Genomic DNA, 24909 nt, shown 5'->3' on the forward strand with positions numbered 1-24909 from the left:
CAAGCTCATAGCGCGGCACTCGGTGCCGCGCTATGAGCTTGTATATCTGCTATTTTTTAATAGCCCAAAGAGATCTTAAAATGGCACACAGATGTGTTTCCCGGTCTTAATGGGTTATTCAAACCAACGGAGCGAGTACTGTAATTGTGAATGTCAGGCGTTGCTATAGGGCCAATCTTTGGTGTTCCTCCTGACACTCTTTCCCGGATCTCTCTCCGTCTTTGCTGAGAGAAAAGGAGGGTGTGCCGCGGTCACCCACTCATAGGAAATAGCATGCGTTACTTAAATATCTCGTCCGTGGGATAAAAAAAAAGGACGCCGGCAATTAGCGGCTCAAAGGGCACACGCAGGGGGAAGGGCTGAGCTGTTACGAGCCGTCACGGTTGATAAGAAAGATTTGAGTGAGAAGAAGTCATAAAAAAACAAATAAAGCAGCAACAACAAAAAAAAAGAACTGAGGGGAGAGATTCATAACAATACTGGAAGGACAGATATCATTAAAAAAAATCTATAAACATAAAACATTTGGATGAAAACTGTTTTCAAATTGTAAATGGCAAGAGCAAAACATTTGGATGAAAACTGTTTTCAAATTGTAAATGGCAAGAGCAGCAGCTTAGGAACACAAATGTCAGGGTAGTGTGCGTGTGTGTGTGTGTGTGTGTGTGTGTGTGTGTGTGTGTGTGTGTGTGTGTGTGTGTGTGTGTGTGTGTGTGTGTATGCCTACAGGGCAGGCCCACTTATAGAGTACTCCCGTTCTGAATCACCGTTGCTGTCAGGCAGAAACCTTTCTGTTACTGGAGTATATTGTGTGGTGTGAACTGTTTATGTATTGTGTATTTCTCTCCGCCAGGCCGAAGGCGTGGCCGAGACTACAGTACGTTTTCGCCCCCGCGGTTAATTAGCGTTCGCCGAATTAGCCGAGTCACCTGGCAAAGTCATGTGGAGTACCATGCTGAACGTGAGTGTTGTGTTGAATGCGGCTGGATTTTGATTGCAAGCCGGGTGTAGGCATTGTGAACCCACCGAATTGCGCTTTCTAATTATTAAGGAAATATCTGCGCTTTTACTGCACTGGATTTCATCCATTAAGACCAGGGAAAGCATCTGTGTCGTTTTAAGATTTCATTGGCTATTTTTTTCTAATCGCAAACATTTAGCAAATATTTGAATTATATATATTTTTTTAAAGGGAACATTTTTGACTCAAATCTGTGCGGCCAAATACATATACTTTTGGGAGTCCTTGACATGAAAAAGTTTGAGAACCACTGATATAGAAATACGTTTTCCCCCCCAAAAAATAGGATTGATAAGACATTTGTAGAATCCCAAAGAAGCAAAGATTTGACTTAAAAATTTTCGCTTTAAAAAATGATATGTATTCAAAAGATTTGCACAAACTTTCACGATTTTTTCAAAAAACAGAAGATCTTCAAGCGTAGCGTGGCACTCAGTGCTTTTTTTTTTTACTTTTCTCACTGTACGTAAGACAGCAACATGCCAACTCATTTTAAGACCAACAACACCCATCAGCACGCAGATGAGCGAAGTACATTTGGTAAATGACAACTGCGTTAGTCGCAAACTAGCAAGAGCGTTATAAGCTGATTATAATGCATTATAAGTATGTATAATGCATACATGAAAGCCGATGGCCACAGAGAGAGAGAGAGAGAGAGAGAGAGAGAGAGAGAGAGAGAGAGAGAGAGAGAGAGAGAGAGAGAGAGAGAGAGAGAGAGAGAGAGAGAGAGAAACAACTTATTTTCAACAACACTGGCGTACGATTTTTTCTTTGTTACTTAACTTTTTCGGAAAGTACTTGGCATAAAGGTTAACAGGAACAATAGCCTTATTCTTTCCTCAACCACTCTCGTTCCCTTTTCCATCCACCCCCCCACCCCCCATTTCAGCCAGAAAACGTAACACCACCCCCCCCCCCACACACACACACACATCCAGCAGTAACACTTTCTATGAAACCCACGTCTATAATATTTTACAAACATACTTGTATTGTAATTTTTCTTATAACAATTATATATATATTGAGTTATATGTATACAGTATAGAACTCGATGCATATTGCGTTATAAGTAGTGTTTATAAGGCATTCTAGACGTGTGGCTTCATAGAAAGTGTCACCCACATGGTGTTGACTTACTGTGGTGTCCTTCTTGTCATTCCAGCGAACGATGAAACTGTTTTCCTTCTCCATCTGCTGCACTTGGTCCTCGTTGACCTGGTGAAGGAAGCACACACACACACACACACACACACACACACACATACACACACACACACACCAATGAGTTGGTGCAGGCGAGGCCGTGCCTGTTCCACCTTAGGCAGTTAACCCATTCAATCCGGGAACGCATCTGTGTCATTTTTAGATGTCTTTGGCTATTCAAAAATAGCATATATACAAGCTCATAGCGCGTCATCGAGTGCCGCGCTATGAGCTTGTAGATCTGCTATTTTTTTTAAATCGTCAACATTTGTCCAAATCTTTGAGTATATATTTTTTTAAGTGAACATTTGTAACTAAAATCTTTGCTTCTGGGGATTCTACAAATGTCTTCTAAATCCTAAGAGTTTTTGATTTGATTAAATTTTTTACTAATGTTGCTATATGTGGTTCTCAAACTTTTTTCATGTCAAGGACCGCCAAAATTATATGTATTTGTCCGCGGTCCCACCCCCCATCTCAAAATATTTTGTTCCAGGGACCCCCAGAAGCAAAGATTTGAGTTAAAAATTTATATATTTATTCAAATATTTGCACACTTTTTCAAATATATATTCAAATATACAAGCTAGTAGCGCGGCACGAGTGCTGCGCTATGAGCTTGTAGATCTGCTATTTTTGAATAGCCAAAGAAATCTAAAATGACAGAGATGTGTTCCCGGTCTCAATGGATTAAGGAAATTCAGGGTCACAGGAACATCCTGAAGTCCTTCTAGCTGTGCTAAAGCACCCAGAGCATACTGACAGACAGGTGCCATCACTGTTTGGTACGGATACACAACACTGTCCTAAGGATCTGAGAGTTCTACAATATTGGTTCTCAAAGTGGGGTCCGGGGACCCCCAGGGGTCCTTGGGTTTCCAGGGGATCCCCAGCAAAATGAGTTAATATAGCGTTTACAGTCATTTTATAACCACTTTAACCATATTCTATACTTTGTCTATTAAAAAAAAAAGCAGATACACAAGCAGATATACACGCTTTTACTCAAGTACTGTACTTGAGTAAATAATTGAGGTACTTTTTTACTATCTTTAGTATTTCCATTTTCAATACTTTATACTTCTACTCCACTACATCTCAGAGGCAAATATTGAGTTTTTTTTATCCACTACAGTACTTTGACAGCTTTAGTAACTATTTACTTCATAGATTTCGATTGTTATTACAAAACACACATTAACCGCTTAAGACATATTTTACACTATTGGCTATTCTAAAAAATCTATATTTCTTAAAAAGTTTGACATATTTTGAAAGATTTGAGTACTTTTAGGAGGAGAGGAGAGCAAACAGGATGACAAAAGACACTCCTGGAACAGACTGTTTGTGACGATGGGGACTGAGGAGGCTCAACGCTCAGGAAGAGCTTCTTCCCGGTGGCTGTCAGAGTCAATAACAACAACATGGACAGTGGGAAATAAATAAAATACAATATCTCGTTGCTGTCGGGAAGAAACCTTTTTCTCCCGATTTAAACTTTTTTTTCCTCGTAAATTACCGCTCTACTTGATCATACTACAGCGTCACACAAAAGTATCATAAGTAGCAGATCTGCAAGCTCGAAAGCTTGTAGATCTGCTACTTTTGGCCCGGACGGCTAGGGTATAGCGGTCCGGGAACCTAGGCTGCTGCTGATGCAGCCTGACACAGCGTGTCACGGGGGTTCGAATCCCGATCTCGACGACCTTTACTGCGTGTCACTCCCCATCTCTCTATCCCCATTTCCTGTCAGACTACTGTATACTAAATAATAAAGGCGGAACCGCCCCCCCCCCCCGCAAACAAGCTCATAGCGCGCCATGAGCTTGTAGATCTGCTATTAAAAAGAAAAATCTTGAAATGTGTGCAAATCTTTGAATATATATATTTTTTAAAGCAAACATTTGTAAAATATTTTGTTCCAGGGACCCCCCAGAAGCAAAGATTTGAGTTAAAAATGTTCAAAGATTAAAAATATATTTCAAAGATTTGCACACATTTTCAAGATTTTTCAAAAATAGCAGATCTACAAGCTCGTAGCGCGGCACTCGGTGCCGCGCTACGAGCTTGTAGATCTGCTATTTTTGAACAGCCAAAGTATAAAATAATGGTTATAGCTCAAATATAAAATGACACAGATGCGTTCCCGGATTGAATGTGTCACAAACACACACACACACACACGCACACGCACACGCACACACGGGGCTAACCACCGGAATGAGACCGTTAATGGTGTCACTCCCACAGAAGTGTAGAAGTGGGTCGCTCCACTAAGACTTTCAGAAACTCATTTCAAAGTGGGAAGTTGGCGGTGATTGTTCGACGTAGCTCAGCACCAAACTGAATAAAAAAAAGAAAGGGGGGCCGCCACACTTTTTCCCTTTACACAAAAAGCTCTGGGTGGGGAAATGACATTTTTTATTCCAGCTTTTTTTTTTCCTATCATTTTCAGAGAACAATTTGCTTTGTTAGAGTTATACGCATGGCAGAGAAGATTGGAGCAGAGGAAGAAAAAGAGGGGGAAAAAAGAAAAACACACGCTATACACCTCCCTGTGTGTGTGTGTGTGTGTGTGTGTGTGTGTGTGTGTGTGTGTGTGTGTTTGGGCCTGATAAAGGGGCCCAGAAGACGGCATCCAACGCAGAAACGGCAACTTTAATTAGTGAAGCGTCTCAATCGTTTTGTGTCAGCGTGCGTTTTTCTATTTTTTATTCTCCCTTTCCTTTTGCTGCTATTGGGGCCCATCGTCGTTGCGGGAGCTTAACCCATTAAGACCGGGAACGCATCGTCTACAAGCTCATAGCGCGGTACCGAGTGCCGCGCTATGAGCTTGTAGATCTGCTATTTTTTGAAGAATCGTGACAATGTGTGCAAATATATTTGAATATATATATTTTTAAAGCGAACATTTGTAACTAAAATCTTTGCTTCTGGGGGATTCTACAAATGTCTTCTAAATCCTAACAGTTTTCTGAAAAAACATATGTTGCTATAACCAATGGTACTTAAAACCTTTTTCATGTCAAGGACCCCCAACATTATAAGAATTTGGCCACGGACCCCCATCTCAAAATAGTTTGTTCCAGGGACCCCCCCTCCCAGAAGCGAAGATTTGAGTTGAAAAATATACATATTCAAATATGTGCACAAATGTTCCACGATTTTTCAAGTTCATATGAGCTTGTATATCTGCTATTTTTTTAATATAGCCAAAGTATAAAATAATGGTTTACGTTGGTTACACAGATATGCGTTCCCGGTTTAAATGGCTTAATGGCTATTTGTCATGCGAATGACGGCGTCCCGAACCGATTTGGAGCAAACGCTCCTCCTTTTCAGCGTCAGAACAAGAGGGGATCAGGGCCACTCTGCTGGGTATTAGCATTCCCTCAGTGCCGCTGCATCCCGTAAGCCAGGCAGCGCTCCAAGTATAACACTGATACCCTCTCCGCCCCCCCTACTCATCTGATCTTGTGCTAACTTGTTAAGCGGCTAGGGGGTGGGGGGGTGACAACCTTGTCTTTTGGAAACCTACGCAGAAAATAAAAAGGTCCCCAAGACTCCTCATGAGGGAATTAACCAAGTTGTCAAACATTTTCGACTTTTTTCCCCACATCGTTTCTTAATTTCAAGAATAGCGAATATACAGTGTGTATTCCCTGCAGTACAGTATGTCGTCTCTGTCGGGGTGGAAACCCCAAAACTATTACCTTTTCAGGATTCAAATTAAAAAAATAGCAAACGTAGCAGATCTACAAGCTCAAAACGCACCGCGTAGGGCATTAATTTACGAAAAAACACAACAAATGATAAGGAGTTTTAGTTTTCTGTCGGACAGCAACTATGTATAGTCTTTTTCTTAACTGTGTATAGCTGACCTTTGATCTGAATTTGATTCATTTCACTGTTTTATTATTATTATTATTTTTTGTTTTTTCGTTTAGTTTTTTTGTATGTATGTATTGTAGCACTTTGAGATTTGGTTCAATTATAAAGTGCGTAACAAATAAAATGTATTATTATTAGTATTATTAGTATTAGTAGTCTAACACAGACATGACCTAAATGCCACAACATGCAACGTCAACACACATCTGAAAGAAAAAAAAAGAATAACGTTGCGGCGGGCGGGGGTGTGACTCACGCCGAACAGGGGGACGTAGTTGCCGATGAGGTCGTGGACCACGGTGACCTCCAGCGGGGTCTGCCCGCGCGTCTGGAACAGGCAGGAGGAGAAGACGGAGGCCAGCCGCCGGCTCGCCATCTGGTTGAGGTGGGAGCACTGCTGGATCCTTGTGGAGAGACACAGGGAGACGGGACGGAGGGCAGCGTCAACACAGGCTTACAGCAGTGGTTCTCAAAGTGGAGGGTCCGGGGACCCCCAGGGGTCCTTAGGGGAGGGGGGGTACCCCCCAGCTAAATGTGTTACCGTGGCTATTTAAAAAATAGCAGATATACATGCTCACAGCGTGTCACTTCGTGCCGCGCTGTGAGCTTGTACAGTACATCTGCTATTTTTGAACATTTTCTGAAAAATCGTGAAAGCGTTGTGAAAAATGTTGAATCGTTTTGAATATTTCATCACAAATCTTCACTTCTTGGGGCAACATATTTTCAGATGGGGGTCCGCAGCCAAATATATGTCAATTCGGGGGTCCTTGGCACAAAATAGTAGGAGAACCACTGACGTACAGAACACATTCAAGTACAAGTACAGGCACACACACGCACGCACGAGCGCACATGATAAAGCAAAAACATATCGTCTCTGTCGGGTGGAAAAGTAGCAGATCTAGTAGCAGATCTACAAGCTCACCGCGTTTCGAGGCTTGTGGATCTGCTATACTTTTGATGCTTTTGTGTGACTCTGTAGTATGATCAAGTAAGAGCGTTAATTTATGAAAAAAAAAACACAAAAAGTTAAGAATGTGGAGATAAGAGGTTTCTGCCCGACAACAACGATATGTTGGCTCATTTATTCTCTCTTGCCCTCGCTCGCAACCCCCATCCACCCCCCCCTCTATACACACACACACACACAACCACACACACACACACACATACAAACACACACGCACACACACAGAGAAACGTTTGTGGAGAGATGCTAGGCTTCGGTCCAACTTCAGCACAAAAAAAAAAAAAGGCCAATTAAGTCTTCTTCAAACATGGTGCGTCATTAGCATAATGCAGGCTAATCACAGCTCTCTCTCCGCTGTGGCTTTGTGAGGGTGAAGCACGTGCGCTGTGTGAGCATCAGCCAAACAGGACATCAGCTCTTTGCTTGTGTCTTAACCCATTAAGACCGGGAACACATCTGTGTGTCATTTTAAGATTTCTTTGGCTATTTTTAAAAAATCTTGCAAATGTTTGCAAATCTTTGAATATATATTTTTTAAAGCGAACATTTGTAAGTCAAATGGGGGGGTCCGTGGCCAAATACATAATCTAAAAATGTTTTCTAAATCCTAACAGTGGTGCTCCAACTTGTCAAGGACCCCCAAAAATGATATGAATTTGGTTTCGCCGTGGACCCCCATCTCAAAATATGTTGTTCCGGGGACCCCCCAAGAAGCACAGATTGGAGTTAAAAATGTTAGCTTTAAAACAAATATATATATTCAAAGATTTGCACACATTTTCCAAGATTTTTCAAAAAATAGCAGATCTACAAGCTCATAGCGCTCATAGATCTGCTATTTTTGAATAGCCGAAGACATCTTAAAATGACACAGATGCGTTCCCGGTCTTAATGGATTAATACTACAAGAAAGTGGCAGAATTACAGAGTCACAGAACACGACCTCGGGCCATGTTCTACACGCAGTGATTCTCTACCTTTCAAGGACCCCCTCGTTTGATTGTGCATACTGTAAGGTCACGGACCCCCCGTTTGATAATAGTTTTACCTCTGGGCCCCAAGCTTGTATATCTGCTATTTCTGAGTGTTAAAATGGAACCAAATGGACCCTAATTTATCGGTTCCATTTTGGTTCCACTCTCAGAGTTACAGACCGGTATAAGGGTCCATTCGGTGTTTAACCATCATCTGGCTGGGGGGACCCCCTAGCACCCCCTCAAGGACCCCTGGGGGTTCCAGGACTCCACATTGAGAATCATACATGTGTGTTCATACATGTGTGTGTGTGTGTGTGTGTGTGTGTGTGTGTGTGTGTGTGTGTTCATGCATGTGTGTGTGTGTGTGTGTGTGTGTGTGTGTGTGTGTGTGTGTGTGTGTGTGTGTGTGTGTGTGTGTGTGTGTGTGTGTGTGTGTGTGTGTGTGTGTGTGTGTGTGTGTGTGTGTGTGTGTGTGTGTGTGTGTGTGCGCGTGTGTGCTCGTTCAAGTGCATAATGAACAATGTTATTATGTCCAAATCCCAAAAGGAAAGAGGACCTGAACACAAGGTCACTTTGCAGGGACAATTTCCAGGAGCTCGTTAAGGAAAGGGCTACCTGGGGGTTAAATGGCCAAAGTCAGGGTCAGCGGTACATTCTGGTTAGAGCCTTAGGGTGAAAACATCTGGCATGCAGCGGCCAAGGGGTTGAGATTGGGGTCGAAGGTCGGGAACCGAATGCATGTCGATGTAATATATATGCATGAATAAAGTCAATATAACTACTGCAAGGCAAGCACACAGGAATGTGCATGTGCTTGTGTGTGGTTGCGTGTGTGTGGATGTGTGTGTGTGTGTGTGTGTGTGTGTGTGTGTGTGTGTAGTGTACCTGTAGAGATGTTGAAGTAGGGCTTCTAAGGTCGACCTGTTTATCTTTGGCAGACTCTGGATGAAGGCGGAGTACTTCTTCACTCTCTGCCTCTCGTCCTTCTCATCTACAACACAGCAACAAGAGATGTTTTCTTTTTAAATGGTGCATTTATATAGCGCTCTTAACCAAAGTGCTTTACAATGATTGTGCATTACATTCACACACATTCATACACACCGATGGCGGAGGAAACCATGCAAGCAGGGCCGGATTACCCATTGGCCATTGGGGGCGAGTGCCCTGGGGCACCAGCCAACGGGGGCACAAAAAACATTTTATTTTTTATTTTAATTTTTTTACAAGAATTAAATAACATAACCTTAACATAACCCTAACCCTAAAACCGAAATAAAGTAACCAAAAACCGAAAAGAAAGGGGGCACCTCAACTTGAGGTCGCCCTGGGGCACCACATAGTGCTAATCCGGCCCTGCATGCAAGGCACCAACCTGCTCATCGGGAGCAATTAGGGGTTCAGCGTGTTGCTCAAGGACACTTCGACACTAACTCTGGGGGAGCCCGGGATCGAACCGGGAACCTCGCGGTTCCCATCCGGCCGCTCTACCGGCCACTCTACCCCTGAGCCACTGCTGGTCCAATCTCCCCCTAAATTTCTCCCCAATTTAGTCATTATGTCAATTGATTCCCCCCCACATACATTTCTGTGCGTTGTCACTGCTGTTGCACCATCGTGGTTCTCCTGCCAGTGTGGCCCTGTATGTGCTGCACAGATACATACTGTATGTGTTAGTTTTATGCTCTTTTGTACTGATAATGCATGTGTGTAAATGAAGTTTGGTGCAGAAAGCCACAGTAGAATCTCTTTTTAAAACCTACTAAATGTCACATAACTCCCGACCAGGATGACACCGAGTCGACTGCACTTGGATGCAACACTGAAAAAACGTATTATTCTGTGAGTATTCGTATAGAGGCTTGTGCCAAGCACAATGCACTGCAGATAAATGATGATAAAAAAAGAAAGGCCAATGTCTCTGTCTTTCTTCAGTATGATGTCACAATAATGTGTGCTTCACGCAGTGGTGTAAAGTAACTAAGTACATTTACTCAAGTACTGTACTTAAGTACAATTTTGTGGTATTTTTTACTTTACTTTTTTTTTATTGAATTATTTCCAATAAAAAAGAGAAATTGTACTTTTACTCCACTATAATTATTTGAAAACTTTAGTTACTTTGCAGATATAAATTATTATATTATAAAACATACACTAACCACTTTAGCCCTATTTTATACCTCGGCTATTTTGTTGTGAGCTTGTAGATCTGCTATTTTCAAACATTTTAGTACTTTTACTTTTGGTACTTTAAGTACATTCTGATACCAATACTTTTGTACTTTTACTCAAGTACATTTTGAATTCCTGACTTTTACTCGTAACAGAGTACTTCTACATCGGAGTATTGATACTTTTACTTAAGTAAAACATTTGAGTATACTTTTTCCACCACTGTTCTTCAGTATGATTCAGTCACAATAACGTGTGCTTCATACATACCGAGGGCTGACACCCAGTAGGGGTACAGCTCCTTAACACATTAACCGCCAAGACCGTAGTCCTACGGGCCGTTAAATCCAACTGTTAAGCGCCGAGACCGTAGCCCTACGGGCTGTGGTGCTTTTTCCTTTTTTTCGATTTTTTTTTTTTTCAATTTTCCAGGGGGACCATTTTCAGTGTAACACCACCCGAAATCGACCGGAAGTGCGATCACGTTTTTTGTTTCCCGTCTGCCTTCATTCTAAGTCGTACACAAAAAAACCCTGTAAAAGCTGTACAGGACATGTAGTTTTTCATCCTCGCATTTCCCATGTTAACATAAACGATCAGAACTCAAACATGGCGGCTCCGTTTGACACGCGGTCTCGACGAGTAGACACCAGGACATGTGCCCGTTGTTTACAAACAGTGGATCGGGCAATCTAAAGGATTTTAACGGGGCCTATGGCGACCTGAAAAAAACAAAAAACAACAATAAAACCTTGGCACTGGTGAGTACATTATGAGATTAGCCCTTGGCGGTGGATGTGTTAACGTGTAGCTTCATACGTACCCAGGGCTGACACCCAGTAGGGGTACAGCTCCTTGGCGAGCAGGGCGTCCTCCGCCTGGGACAGGAAGGTCTTCAGGGTGTCGGTGACGTCCTCCAGCCGGTGTTCCTTGTCGCGGAGCTTGACGTTGCGGGCGTCGCGGCCGAACTCCTCCAGGAGCAGAGCCACACGCCCGGGGTCTCCCGGCCTCTCGTACACTCCCTCCTGGTACAGACCTGGGTGGAGAGGAAGATAGAAAAACATGGATGGATGGATGCTCAGTTGGGGGTACATGGATACATGAAATGTTATGTCTTCAAAGTGTCTAAAAAAACGGACCGGAACCGAAATGGAAATGTGAAATCAGATCCGATTCCGAGAGCCGATACGAGATTTTTTTCAAATAACAAAACGAAAATCCGGGTGCACCCGCGACAATTTCGTCCGACTCCGAGCTGTTCCGACTTTTTCTTTTCTTTTTATGGACCCGGACCCTAATTGGACCGGTGAAATTTGTTCCGAAACCCAGACACCCAGAGAAATAGCAAAGGCAGGCCACGCAATTATTAGCCTCAAGTAAGCCTTGTTTCGAAACAAAGACGAGACAAGAGACACCATTTGATCTGAACAGCCGAAAGCAATTAAGGAATACAAATAATACGTATTGTGCTACACTAACAGGGAGAAAACCCAGACACCCCTTCAAAAAAGCGCATATGAAACTATAAAAACAAATAAATAAATATGCATAGAGGTATTAATTTAATATGGGTGACAAGAGTTTTTCTTTGTAAATAAATGTGGACTTTTGAATTAATATCAGACCTATTGACCAATGACCATTTTATGATCAAAGCTTTGCTTTCACCTCGTCAGAGGAATCCATGATTTGCACACAGGTGTTTTCAAATCAGCAGCTGGCTTGCCTTGCAGCTGGTGTAAATGCATTCCGCACCACCAACTTTTTTTTTGCGCGGCAGTAGGCTAATCTGATCTTGAACCAGCCTAAAACATCACGCAAGATGCACCGCCATTCATGTCGCTGCTGCACTAACCTGATCCTAGGTCAGTCTAAAACATCACACACAAGTTAAACAGCACTTCATTGCGTTTCTCTCCTGATTAGTGCAGCCACGCACACACACACAGAAGGCATTACTACGGGTCTTTTCGGATCCACTCGGATTACGACCCGGGTACCGAGTGATTATGATAAAACACGGTTCCGACCGGTGCGGGTCTCAAGTCCTGTCGGGTATTTTTGGAATCACGGAGCCCGTGAAGAGCTCTACTGTGTATAGTAGGTAGTAGATAAACAAGTATGAACAAAGAGATGAATATTTGCTACACTGGTGCCTGGAAGGCTAATTCATTCATGCATTCATTCATTCATTCATTCAATCTTTAGTTATTTATTACCATAAGTTTGAAATAAATACATAAAATCCACCGTATAAAATCACAGTGTGTCAAATGTATTCATGGATTATGTAGTGGAGCACAGCAGTCAACTCATGTTCACTTTAAATAACCGGGACTGGCATTTGCCAAAAAGAAACAAAAAAATGAATGAAATGTAAACAGTAAGTGAAGTAAAACAGTCGGGGCACTGTGTGAAAGAACTTCACCATATCTGTATTCTGTCTATGGTCTGCCTCTCTGTGGGCTTTATCCAAAATCCCATAAAGCTACAGACCTTTTCACACTTGACAACATAAGCATTCTAAATGGGAACCGAGAGTCTTTTTTTGTTGTTGTTGCTGCAGTGTGAATATCAGTGGCTGACAGGAAATAAATTTGGACCTTTAAGCGGTTCCCCCTAGCAACACAATTCCATTGACAAGGTCTATACAATCCATTTAACCCTTTAAGACCGGGAACGCGTCTGTGTCATTTTAAGATGTCTTTGGCTATGCAAAAATAGACAAGCTTATAGCGCGGCACTCGGTGCCGCGCTATGAGCTTGTAGATCTGCTATTTTTGTGCAAATCTTTGAATATATATTTTTTTAAAGCGTAACTCAACATTTGTAACTCAAATCTTTGCTTCTGAGGGATTCTACAAATGTCTTTTAAATCCTAAGAGTTTTTTGAAAAAAACTATGTTGCTATAATATCAGTGGTTCTCAAACTTTTTTCATGTCAAGGACCCCCGAAATGACATGTATTTGGCCGCGGCCCCTCATCTCAAAATATTTTGTTCCAGGGACCCCCCCAAAAGCAAAAATTTGAGTTAAAAATGTATATAAATATTCAAAGATTTGCACACATTTTCACAATTTCCCCCCCAAAAATAGCAGATCTACAAGCTCATAGATGAGCTTGTATATCTGCTATTTTTGAATAGCCAAAGAAATCTACAAATGACACACAGATGCGTTCCCGGTCTTAATGGGTTAAACTCTGCTACACAACAGGAGGGACATGAAATTCAGCGGAGAATAATGCCACAAGCATCGCCAGGGAACAGCTTTTTAGAGCCTGTTTTTAAAAAAAAAGTACATTGCAGCCGCACAACCGGGACAAGTTTGCTGATAAAACGGTACAGTACAGTACACACACAACCTAATTTACCTATCGGTGTCACTCACTCACCGTACTGTGTGACAAACGCCATGCAGCTGTCCACCACGATGGGCACGCCGTTTCTGTTCAGCTGCTGGTTCCCCAGAGCCCGGCCGTCGGTGCCGGCAGCCAGCGTGATGGCGGAGTGCCACAGCGCGAAGTCCAACCTGTTGAAACCGTGGATGTAGACGGTCCTGTATAGGAGCACAGGAGAAACACAGCACAAACAACATTTACACAGTTGATTACATTTAAGAACATACCTCATTTTCTGAATAACACCCTACACACAAGAACATATAGGTACTCCAGTGGGGGGGGGGGGGGGGGGGGGGGGTTATGGTTGAGTTGTTAAGCGACTGTATGGTTCTTTAAGGCAGTGGTGCTCAAACTTTTTCACGTGAAGGACCCCCAAAATGATATGTATTTGGCCGCGAACCCCCATCTCAAATATATGTTGTTCCAGGGACCCCCCCAGAAGCAAAGATGTGAGTTATAAATGTTCGCTCTAAAAATATATATATATTCAAAGATTTGCTCAAATGTTCACGTTTTTTCAAAGATAGTAGATCTACAAGCTCATAGCGAGGCACTCGGTGCCCGTGCTATGAGCTTGTATATCTGCTATTCTTGAATAGCCAAAGTATAAAAGGTTAAAGTGGTTAAAATGACTGTGATGCTAAATTTACACATTTTGCTGGGGACCCCAGCTTGGAACCCCCCAACCACTTTGAGAACCAATGCTTCAGGGTTTGTTTACTGGTTCTTCAGTTGAGGCTCCTCTAATGGTTCTACATACAGTAGCACCTTTAAGATAGGTGATATATAGCACTAAAAGAGGTTCCCTTATGATTATAAGCCAAAGAACCACTTTTACCGCTATTTAGGAATTCAAACCAGTTAGTCAGATAACTGATAAATGAACTTAGCTAACTGTCTGAAATGCCTTTTCAATTGCAAAGGCAGGCGGCAGGCCACACCATTATTAGCCTCAAGTAAGTCTTGTTTCGAAAACAAAGACGAGACACCATTTGATCTGAACAGCCGAAAGCAATTAGGGAATAGAAATAATACGTATTGTGCTACACTCACAGGGAAAAGAAAGCTCTTGTGATCTTGGCCTGTGTGTAAAAAGCTCAGATGTGACATGTTGGCCCCCTCGCCTCGTCTCCCGGACTGGAGCAGCTGGTCCAGGAAGACTTCAGTTACAAGTAAATCATGTGGTTAGCGCAGGTGAGGCAACAACACACACTGCGGCTAACAAGGCCCCCCTTCATGAAGGCAGCACTACAGCTAATAGAAAACACTGGCCTCTGTAATTCTCTGTGTTACCGTGTCACATTGGCAAGTTTACACGCCTTTTGTTCTCCCTTTAGCCCATATAGACCGGCAACACATCTGTGTGTCATTTTTAGATTTCTTTGGCTATTCAAAAATAGCAGATATACAAGCTCGTAGTGTGGCACAGAGTTCAAATCTTTGAATATATATGTTTTTAAAGCAAAAAATGTGTAACTCAAATCTTTGCTTCTGGGGATTCTACAAATGTCTTCAAAATCCTAACAGTTTTCTGAAAAATGTATGTTTCTATAATATCAGTGGTGCTCAAACATTTTCATACAATTTCCCCCCCCCCCCAAATTATATGTATTTGGCCACGGATCCCCATCTCAAAATATTTAGTTCCAGGGACCCCCACGAAGCAAAGATTTGAGTTACAAATGTTCGCTTTAAAAAAATACATATATTCAAAGATTTGCACACATTTTCAAGATTTTTCCAAAAATAGCAGATCTACAAGCTATAGCCCAAAGACATCCACAAAATGACAACAGATGCGTTCCAGGCCTCGATGGGTTAACAACCATCACAGGAGTCGCCTACCTTCCGCCCTCGACCATCAGCAGCACTTGGATCTTGTCCTCGCCCTCTGTATGTGTGGACACAGCTGGGTGACAGAACATCAGAGAAAAGGTGAGCAACGTACAAGCAATATTACCAGTGGTTCCCTAACGGCGTGCTGTGAGACAAGTCCAGGTGTGCCTTGGGGTTTGTGGACAAGCACACATTATTACTGCAATATACTGTGAACTATTATAGTGTACAGTATCAGTGGTTTATTCGCCAATTCTATACCCTAAGGAGATTTTAATAGAGGATGCACGATATTTAAAATGTGGCCGATATCCGATAATATGCAGGGTCAAATCATCCGATACGATATACTGTATTGCATTATTATTTATATTGAGCTCATTACTAATTTTTTTTTCAAAGCCATTGACGGTCACATTTTTACTGCGTCAATATCGGTGAAATGTCGGTCGATATCGGTGAAAAAAATATCGGAATTATGTTGACATTGGTTCGATACCGATATTGCATTTTTAATGAAATATCGGCCCATATCGATATGCTACCGATTATATTGTGCATCACTACATTTTAACCCCTTTCAACCCGGTGTTCCTTTGTTGGGCATGTCATTATAGGTGAAAATGTGGCACAATATTTTTTAGTAGTAAAGTAGCTAAAACAGCCCATCTGCAAGCTCACAATGCGTCACGTTGAGGCACAAAATGTTTGAAAACAACTGGTCTAACCCTTTGAACGGGGGCGGAAATCGCTCAAAGAGCCTCATTCTTTTTGTCGCGTCCTCCGTATTGCTGCCACAAAAATGACTCATCTTTCTAAGGATTCACATGCTGTACGGGTCAACCACAGAACAACTCGACTCTTATTTTATCTTTTTATGATTATTTAATGAATCACTGTTTTTAAACCTTTTTTGACATCAAGGTCCATTATTTATTCGGCATTTGAACCATGGATCACCATTTGATGAGATTTAGACTCTCAGAATGAGAATGAGACATGAATGCCCTATTGTATACTTTGTCGTATGTTGCACAAAAGCATCGAAAATAGCCGCCTGTAGATCTGCTATTTTTGCCCATATGATATGACCAAAATGGTGACATCAGGTTGCAAGTGTCTGAGGGTCTGTGGGTTTTATAAATATTTAACAAATAAAAAGTATTAACAAGAGCTTGTGACTATAGTTCTTCATTCTATCCTTCTTCGGAACCTGAAAAATGGACATACAGTACAATATTTCCACCCAACAGCGACAAAATAATACATTCATTGTGCTCTGCAGAATAGCATATCTTGACAGGTCACAGACCAGACAGTAGTGTATTAAAGTGTAGTTATGTAATGGAAGAGGAGGAAAGCACCAAATGCATACAACGACCCTCATAATATCTCACCGGATCATTACAATGAATACTGACCACTCAAAAATAAAGAGAATAGTTGGAAATGAGGAGAGAATGGCTGAAAATAGGAACATAGTTGGTGGGTTTGAATGCTTGTAGGAGCAGCATGCTATGATTTTAAAAAGATTTTGGCAGGTCTGTCGGTATTACAGCCATATGAATCCACACAATGATTATATATTTTAAGGGGCCCTACCATTTTTAACAGACAGGCATGTATGACACATGCACATGACCCCATTACCCGACCATCACAAACTGACAAAATCTCCGTAAACGTTCGATGTTCTTCATACCAAATCCTTGCACGTACTTTTGCATAAACATATCGATCGTTTCGCGATAAATCGTCTCTGGCAGGAAATTTGAAGCCGACAACGTTAAGCCTGGCGTACAAGGCAGACATCCTTGTTTAAAACCGGAACAGAGGAGTTATAATTAATGTTATCACTAGAAAGTCCCGCTACATCTCACCAGCAAAGTGTTTGGAAACAATTAATCCACCAATCATCTCTGCTGCCAAATTTGTTTGTTTCTATTTAGTGTAGCAGCTTTTCAAGGGCGAGGACACTTTCATTGTGATCTAGACAAGTGGAGGGGTAAGAAAGCAGAGAAGATTAGACACCGCCATTCACCGCGTTATCAGTTAAAGGAACTTTTTGTCGTTGTTTGAACAAATAAATTGAATCTTTTATCCACCTCTCACATCAGGAGGAATCATTTTTGTATTCATGTTTGTGTTATGTTTACGGGATAAAAAGGGAAAAAAGAGCTAACTCTGTGGCCTGGTAGCCTTGTAATTAGGTGCTGTATTCCTGTAAGAGAGATTATCTCATTTTTTCCACAATGGTGATGGTTTTGGCAGGAGAAATTAAAGCCTTTTAGTGGACCGGTGTTATAAAGACACTTCATGAAACTATGAATTAGCCTCGACAACCTCATTCATGCTAGATAAGCTGCTGCCAGGGTGTCCTGAGACTGAACTCTCCCCTGAATGGTGACGCCTCAACACTGTGCCTCGCAAATTAATCATGTACTTCAACTTTGTTTAACACATTCAATCCAGGAACGCATCTGTGACATTTTAAGATTTATTTGGCTATAAAAAATAGCAGATCTACAAGCTCAGAGCGCGGCACCGAGTGCCGCGCTATGAGCTTGTAAATCTGCTATAAAAAAAAAAAATGTTTTAAAAAATATGTATATACATACATATAGAAATCGTTTTAATATTATATATATATATATATATATATATATATATATATATATATATATATATATATATATATATATATATATATATATATATATTTTTTTTTTTTTTCCCTCAGATTTTTCAAAAATAGCAGATCCACAAGCTCATAGCGCGGCACTCGGTGCCGCGCTATGAGCTTGTGGATCTGCTATTTTTTGAATAGCCAAAGAAATCTAAAATGACACAGATGCGTTCCCGGTCTTGATGGGTTAATGGGCCAGCAACAGATGCAACGCAATAATGTTTCAAATAGAGCTGTAGGCTACTTTGATACTTCATGATGTGTAGCCTGAAAGCTATGTTCAGGCAGATACACCCGAGAGGTTTCACGCATGAGCATTTACTATGTGGGTGTATATATACGGATGCACGTCATACAATAACGTGGCAATCATCTGTCCAATTTGGCGGGTTATTTGAACACACCTCATCCACTGTTCTTCCTCCTGCTGTCAACCCTGGTCTGTTGGTACCGTGTGCGCCTGTTTGCTCCCTCCACCACCCCAGCACCACCCAGCGGGCTCTGCTAATAGTTCTGTTCCCCATGGGGATTGTTATTGTATATCTATCCCCTTGCTCTTAATGGTTGATGATGGTGGTCTAAATGTGCTGAGCAGGGAGAGAAATGTAGCCGAGCCTGAACGCCAAGATAAAAATATAATATTCACACTTGTATTTACATTCTATAAATTAAATATTGGCGTGAGTTATCTGACTGAACTGTATTCATAATAGTCAATCTTTATGACATGAGTGATGATGTTTGATTATTGATATACGTAGGTACTGTACAGATTCCTTGTTTTAGTCCATTACAGTTATTCTCAAAGTGAGGTCCAGGGACCCTCAGGGTTCCTTGAGGGGGTTCCAAATAGTTCTGAGAGTATACTGTACAAATGGAACCAAATGGACCCTTGAAGGCCAATTTGGTTCCATTTGTACACTCTCAGAGTTATGGAGGTCCTAGAAATAGGTATTACTATTATTGGCCAATCCTCATGACTTACCACCAGATGGTATATTGTGCGTAAGATGTATGGCCATTCCCAAGGACAAAATGTTTGGCGAGCGCTCATTTTGGTTCGCTCGACATCCATGCATACAGTATGTGCAAAGTTTTACAAAACGCATGACTTTTGAAATGACTTGAGAACAGGGCAGGCAGCCCCGACAGCGAGGCCTTGAGGCTCGTGAGGCGCGCCCGAGCAAGCTGCCAGGCAATCCAGTGCCCACGGCGGGGCAGTCGATGGCCTTGTGCATCACCAAGCGCGCCGTCCGACTTTGGCAAGCCACGGTGGACAGAGTAGCTTATCGAGTGAACCAAAAATGAGCTGCAGGGTTGGGTGCAGGTTTTTTTTCCTTGGGGCATGTAGTAGTACATGCACAAGGGCATCGCATGGAATTCACTTTTTTGATATATTTGTATGTATTTCTCCTTTTGCACCCGCTAAAATTATTTTTCTGGTGTTTTTCTGGTTTATTTTTTCAATAGAAAACAAAATGTTAAATAAGTGCAAGCGTGAAAGCAAGATACTGCAAGAACTGCACATGCAGTTACACCTAAACCTTTTGACCGGGGTCCCCCAGGGGTCTATACTTGCGCTGCTCCTTTTTTCCCTCTACACAAAATCACTCACGGACGGACGGACGGAGACGGACAAACAGACAGACCCTCCTCCCCCAATGTGCAGCACTGAGAGCCCTGACGTCACAACATTTGGAGTGACGCCCACTGCACTCTGGTTGGTTGGGGAAATGAAAGGTTGACTCCCACTTCCTATGCCAGGAACATCAACAGGCTGGTCCAGGCGCTTATTTTAGAGCAAAACGCGATGGAAAATAAAAGCCTGGAGATCGAGGCTAAGCTATACCACACTATAGCCTACTGAGACCTGCAACTTACAAATGATCTTGTGAATATATGTTCACCACCATCATTCACAGTACTCTTCCTCAGGTCTGGTCCTATAAATGAATCATTGTTGGTCCAGTTAAGACAATAGTGTTTCTCTAATCTGTGGTGATGTATTATGCAGGCTTATCGTCTGAATGTCCTCTGTTTAACACACCACCAACCATACGCAGTGCAACGCACACTTCAAACATACCGGGGCTGCAGTCTGGGGCTGGTGCCTGCTATCGCTTTAGCTTTTTTTCCATGAGCAAAGCAAGGGGATTAATATTGTTCCCTATTCAGCCAGTCTTTACAGAAATCCACTGAGAAAATTGCACTGAATGAGTTCAAAGACGATACGCTTATCTTGTTTGAAAACCTGTTATTTCAAATAGTCGTTAAGGCGGGAGGGACTGATTTGAGCACTGTGACAGGTTAATGATTATCCTGCGGTATCTGTCATTTTTAGTTCGCCCTCTTTTTTCCCTCTGCTTCCAGTTTATTTTGTGAGGCAGACGTCTTGACACAGACGTTTACAAAAGACTTGGTTTTCACTCCTAAACACGACTGTCTGAGCCATCTTGTTGTGTGATGCTGCAGCCTTCCCTTGCTCTGGGAGTGTAAGCGAGCAGTGGTGGAAAAAGTACTCAAATTCTTTACTTAAAGAATTGGTAAAAGTGCCAATACTGCAATATAGAAATACTCTGTTACGAGTAAAAGTCCAGAATCAAAAATGGACTTGAGTAAAAGTACAAAAGTATTGGCATCAAAATGTACTTAAAGTAAAAGCACTAACATGTTTGAAAATAGCAGATCTACAGATCTACAATGCGTCGCGATGCGACGCGTTGTGAGCTTGTAGATCTGCTATTTTCAAATAGCCTACGTATAAAATAGGGCTAAAGTGGTTAATGTATATTTTGTAATAATAATCCAAATCTAAAAAGTAACTAACTAACTAAAGTTGTCAAATAATTGTAGTGGAGTAAAAGTACAATATATGCCTCTGAGATGTAGTGGAGTAGAAGTAGAAGTACTGAAATTTGAAAATACTCCAGTAAAGTAAAAGTACCTCAAAATTGTCCTTAAGTACAGTACTTGAGCAAATGTACTTAGTTACTTTAACTGTGCTATCGGTTTGAAGCCGTATCGGTAAGCCCCACACTAGGGTTCATGTGGTTACTCTCTCGCCCCTCCACAGAGGCGCTCTTCACGCGGTGGTGTCGCAGCCAAGTAAATGACAGTTAATCCCATGTCACACACTGTGGGCTCCTACAGGGAAAACCCTGACGATGTTCCAGAATGTTATGTCACTCGTCACAAAAGACCCCGCGTGTCCCCTCTGGCGCCTAAAGGGGCCGTGCCAAGCTGTGACAAGCATGCTTTTTTCAAAATGCCATAAAATATATACTGTATACTGTATTTGCGTCCTCCTCTAGGGCAGTTTAACCCTTTAAGACCTGAGAAGATTCTAGAAAGGTCTTCTAAATCCAAAAAAAGAATTGAAAGAAAAACCCAATTTTTTTTCCTCGATTTTTCAAAAATAGCAGATCTACAAGTTCATAGCGCGGCACTCGGTGCCGCGCTATGAGCTTGTATATCTGCTATTTTTGAATAGCCTAAAGAAATCTAAAGTGACACAGATGCGTTCCAGGTATCAATGGGTTAAGGCTGGGGAAACATTATGATTTGATCCACAGATAGCTGTAAATGGATTAAAAAAGATTCATTGATCTTTGCCCCCTCCTTCCTTTTTGCACTTCTTCCCCGGTGTAATTGATTGAGACGTTAGAAATGTTGGATCGTCTTGCCAACGCTGTGTGAACTCTGCCGACTCTGAGAGACCTATGCTGGCAGAAGCTCTGCTGCACTGAGTGCACTTTAACTCAATAAGACCGGGAACGCATATGTGTCATTTTAAGATTGCTTTGGCTATTCAAAAATAGCAGATATACAAGCTCATAGCGCGGCACTCGGTGCCGCGCTATGAGCTTGTAGATCTGCTATTTTTGAAAAAATTGTGCAAATGTGTGCAAATCTTTGAATATATATTCTACAAACAGTTTTTTGAAAAAAACTTTGATGTTGCTATATCAGTGGTGCTCCAACTTTTCCATAATAATAATAATGTTTATTGTCCCCAAGGGGAAAGTTGTCTTCACAAGGTCTGTTCGTTACAACAAAAACAACAAAACAACATAACAACAAAAACAACATATCACAAAGACAAAGACATGAGGCCCCCAACTGTCAAGGGCCCCCAAAATGATATGTATTTGGCCACGGAACCCCATCTCAAAATATGTTGTTCCAGACACCCCCAGAAGCACAGATCAGAGTTTTAAAAAATCGCTTCAAAACGTATATATTATTCAAAGATTTGCACAAATTTTCAAGATAAAAAAAAAAAAATCAGATCTACAAGCTCATACTCGGTGCCGTGCTATTATCTGCTATTTTTGAATAGCCAAAGAAATCTAAAAGTGACACACAGATGCGTTCCCGGTCTTAATGGGTTAAATAACACAAGAATGCCAGTAATAATGACAGACAGCTTAACATTGATGTCCGTTGTGTGGTGCCGTTTCCCCCCCATAAATGATAGAAAAAAAGTGGCGTGTAATAATCGATATTCGGTTAGGAGTATTCCGTTGTCACGTTGAAAAGTAGTTTGTAGCCTGAGAAACGCAATCTCGTCAAAACTCCTTTTTCGATTTGTTTACAGCATGTAAAAGGATAACTGGGGCAATGTTGTCCATCCACTTTGCTGCAGTCTGATGGACTACATGAAATAAACACAGAGCATGTACAACACATTTTATTTTCCTCTCTAAATGAACAATTCAATTTTTTTCTGCACCTCAAAAGGAAAAAAAATACTCCCACACACTCTAAAAAACTTTCGGATGAACACACACACTTTTATTCAAGTAATTTTGAATTCCAGACTTTTACTTGTAACAGAGTACTTCTACATTGCAGTATTGATACTTTTACTTAAGTAAAACGTTTTAGTACTTTTTCCACCACTGGTTAACGGTAATGGCCGAGGTGTGACTCATTAGTTGTAAACAAAAGGAAACACCACGCTGAAAGCATGAAGCAGGTGTGCATGGGATGCACGTATACTTACTAAGCTCTTGTAGCTGCTTGAGCCGAAGCTCTCCCTCTGACCCCTCTGCTTCCCCGGAGCTGAAGTGTAAGCGGGACGAACCTCCTAGAGCGAACCAGCCCACTCTCCAGTGGTAGAGGTCGTGACCCTCCTTGTAGTGGAGCCTGCCGATCAGCTCGCTGTCCCTCCGCAGGGTTCCCTCCACTTTACACGGGACGAAGCACTGTGGAGCAGACCACAAAACAAACAAACAATCAAACAAACAAAGTAACTAAGTACATGTGTACAAGGACTGTACTTAACACATCGGGTGCCAAACACGGTAAAAAAAACGTGTTTTCAGAGAGTAGCGCTTAGGTGCAGTCTTTTCGTTTTTTTCCACAAGGGGGGGGGCTAGCGCAGCTCTGGAATCCCCCACGGTGCCTCTGAGAAGGAAGGGACAGATGGATCACCGTGCCAAAAAACAAGGCTCCCCGTCCGCTCCCGTTCTATCTCCTTGATAAAAACCTCTGTATCTCCTCAACTTTTTACATTGGGGAAAACGAGTCATTTTCGATGGGCGATTACTCCTTAATGGCGACTCGCGTGAGAGATGTTATTGTTCCAAGCGTCAGCCAGGACCATCGATCGTCGTGCATGCACCCATTGTTTGCGTGTGGGTGCTCGCCGTGGAGTCCACAGCTATAAACAGCACAGCGTTACAAACGGTGAGATCTCTGGCACTCAACGTAATCTGTTTTAATAAAACGCTGGCACCCGTTGTGTCAAGCACAATTTTGAGGTATGTTTTACTTTCTTCAGTATTTACAATTTTCAATACTTTTACTTCTGTTAACACTTATTTTTTCAGCCAATCGGGAGAGTTTATCAGCTTTAATTTTATAGTGTTCCAGCTTCTATAATTGTATCTGCTCATTTCTTAGCGCCATCACTTCCACTTTCACTTATTCTGTGCAAGTTCTTTCTCCTGATTGGATAAAATTGGTATGCCAACCTGAACAATTGATTTTCTGTTTTCTAAAGAGCAGGAGGGATGGGGAGACTCCTACTGAACAAAAACGTCTATAGCAATGAGTACTATCTGGACCAACAATGATTTTTTTTTTTTTAAAACATATTGTACTTTTACTCCACTACAATAATGTATGAAAGCTTTAGTTACTAGTTACTGTGTAGATTTTGATGGCTATTACAAAACATACACTAATCACTTCAGCCCTATATATATATTTCGCTATTTTCAAAAGATCTTTGTATACATTTTGAACTTGAAATGGGACATTCTGCACAATGGGTACGTTTTATTTTGGTACTTTGAGTATATTTTGATTTGCAAACAAACAAACACAGAACACAGAGTTGGACCACAAGTGCTTTGATCATGAGCCAAAGTGAAACTTTGTGTTGCAGTGCAGTTATGTAAAATAGGGATTCAACTTTCCCCACTTTCCTGTACAGTATATAGACGAGTGTTAATTTAACTGAGAGACCAGTAAAGGGACCATTATTATACTCTCAGGGGACAATTCACGAAAAATGATTGCATGGCTTTTGTGGCCTTTAAATCTGCACAAATGGGACAGAAATAAATGGTAAAATTCTCAAAGCTCCCACAAAAGGGTGATTGATATTCAAAGACTTTATTTCACCCCTAATTGCGCTGCCAAGCAAATAGCATCTCTGTGCTCAGGTACTATTGGCCAGTGGTGGAAAAGTACTCACATTTTTTACTTAAGTAAAAGTATCAATACTGC

The 24909-nt window shown here is 41.7% G+C and overlaps 1 protein-coding gene across 1 annotated transcript in view; it reads right to left on the reverse strand.

The window, feature by feature from the left end:
• arap2 (ArfGAP with RhoGAP domain, ankyrin repeat and PH domain 2) overlaps positions 1-24909 on the reverse strand; it is a 197589-nt gene that overhangs the window by 30544 nt on the left and 142136 nt on the right. The window contains exons 19-25 of the mRNA XM_080451401.1: positions 23177-23378; positions 15495-15558; positions 13641-13804; positions 11070-11282; positions 8957-9062; positions 6378-6525; positions 2165-2242 (exon numbers count right to left, since the gene is read on the reverse strand). Of these exons, the coding sequence (XP_080307527.1) occupies positions 2165-2242; positions 6378-6525; positions 8957-9062; positions 11070-11282; positions 13641-13804; positions 15495-15558; positions 23177-23378 (975 nt within the window). The remainder of the gene's footprint in view (positions 1-2164; positions 2243-6377; positions 6526-8956; positions 9063-11069; positions 11283-13640; positions 13805-15494; positions 15559-23176; positions 23379-24909) is intronic.

The sequence above is a fragment of the Gymnoscopelus braueri genome, assembly GCF_963280865.1.
Source record: "Gymnoscopelus braueri genome assembly, chromosome: 15".
NCBI classification, from domain to species: domain Eukaryota; kingdom Metazoa; phylum Chordata; class Actinopteri; order Myctophiformes; family Myctophidae; genus Gymnoscopelus; species Gymnoscopelus braueri.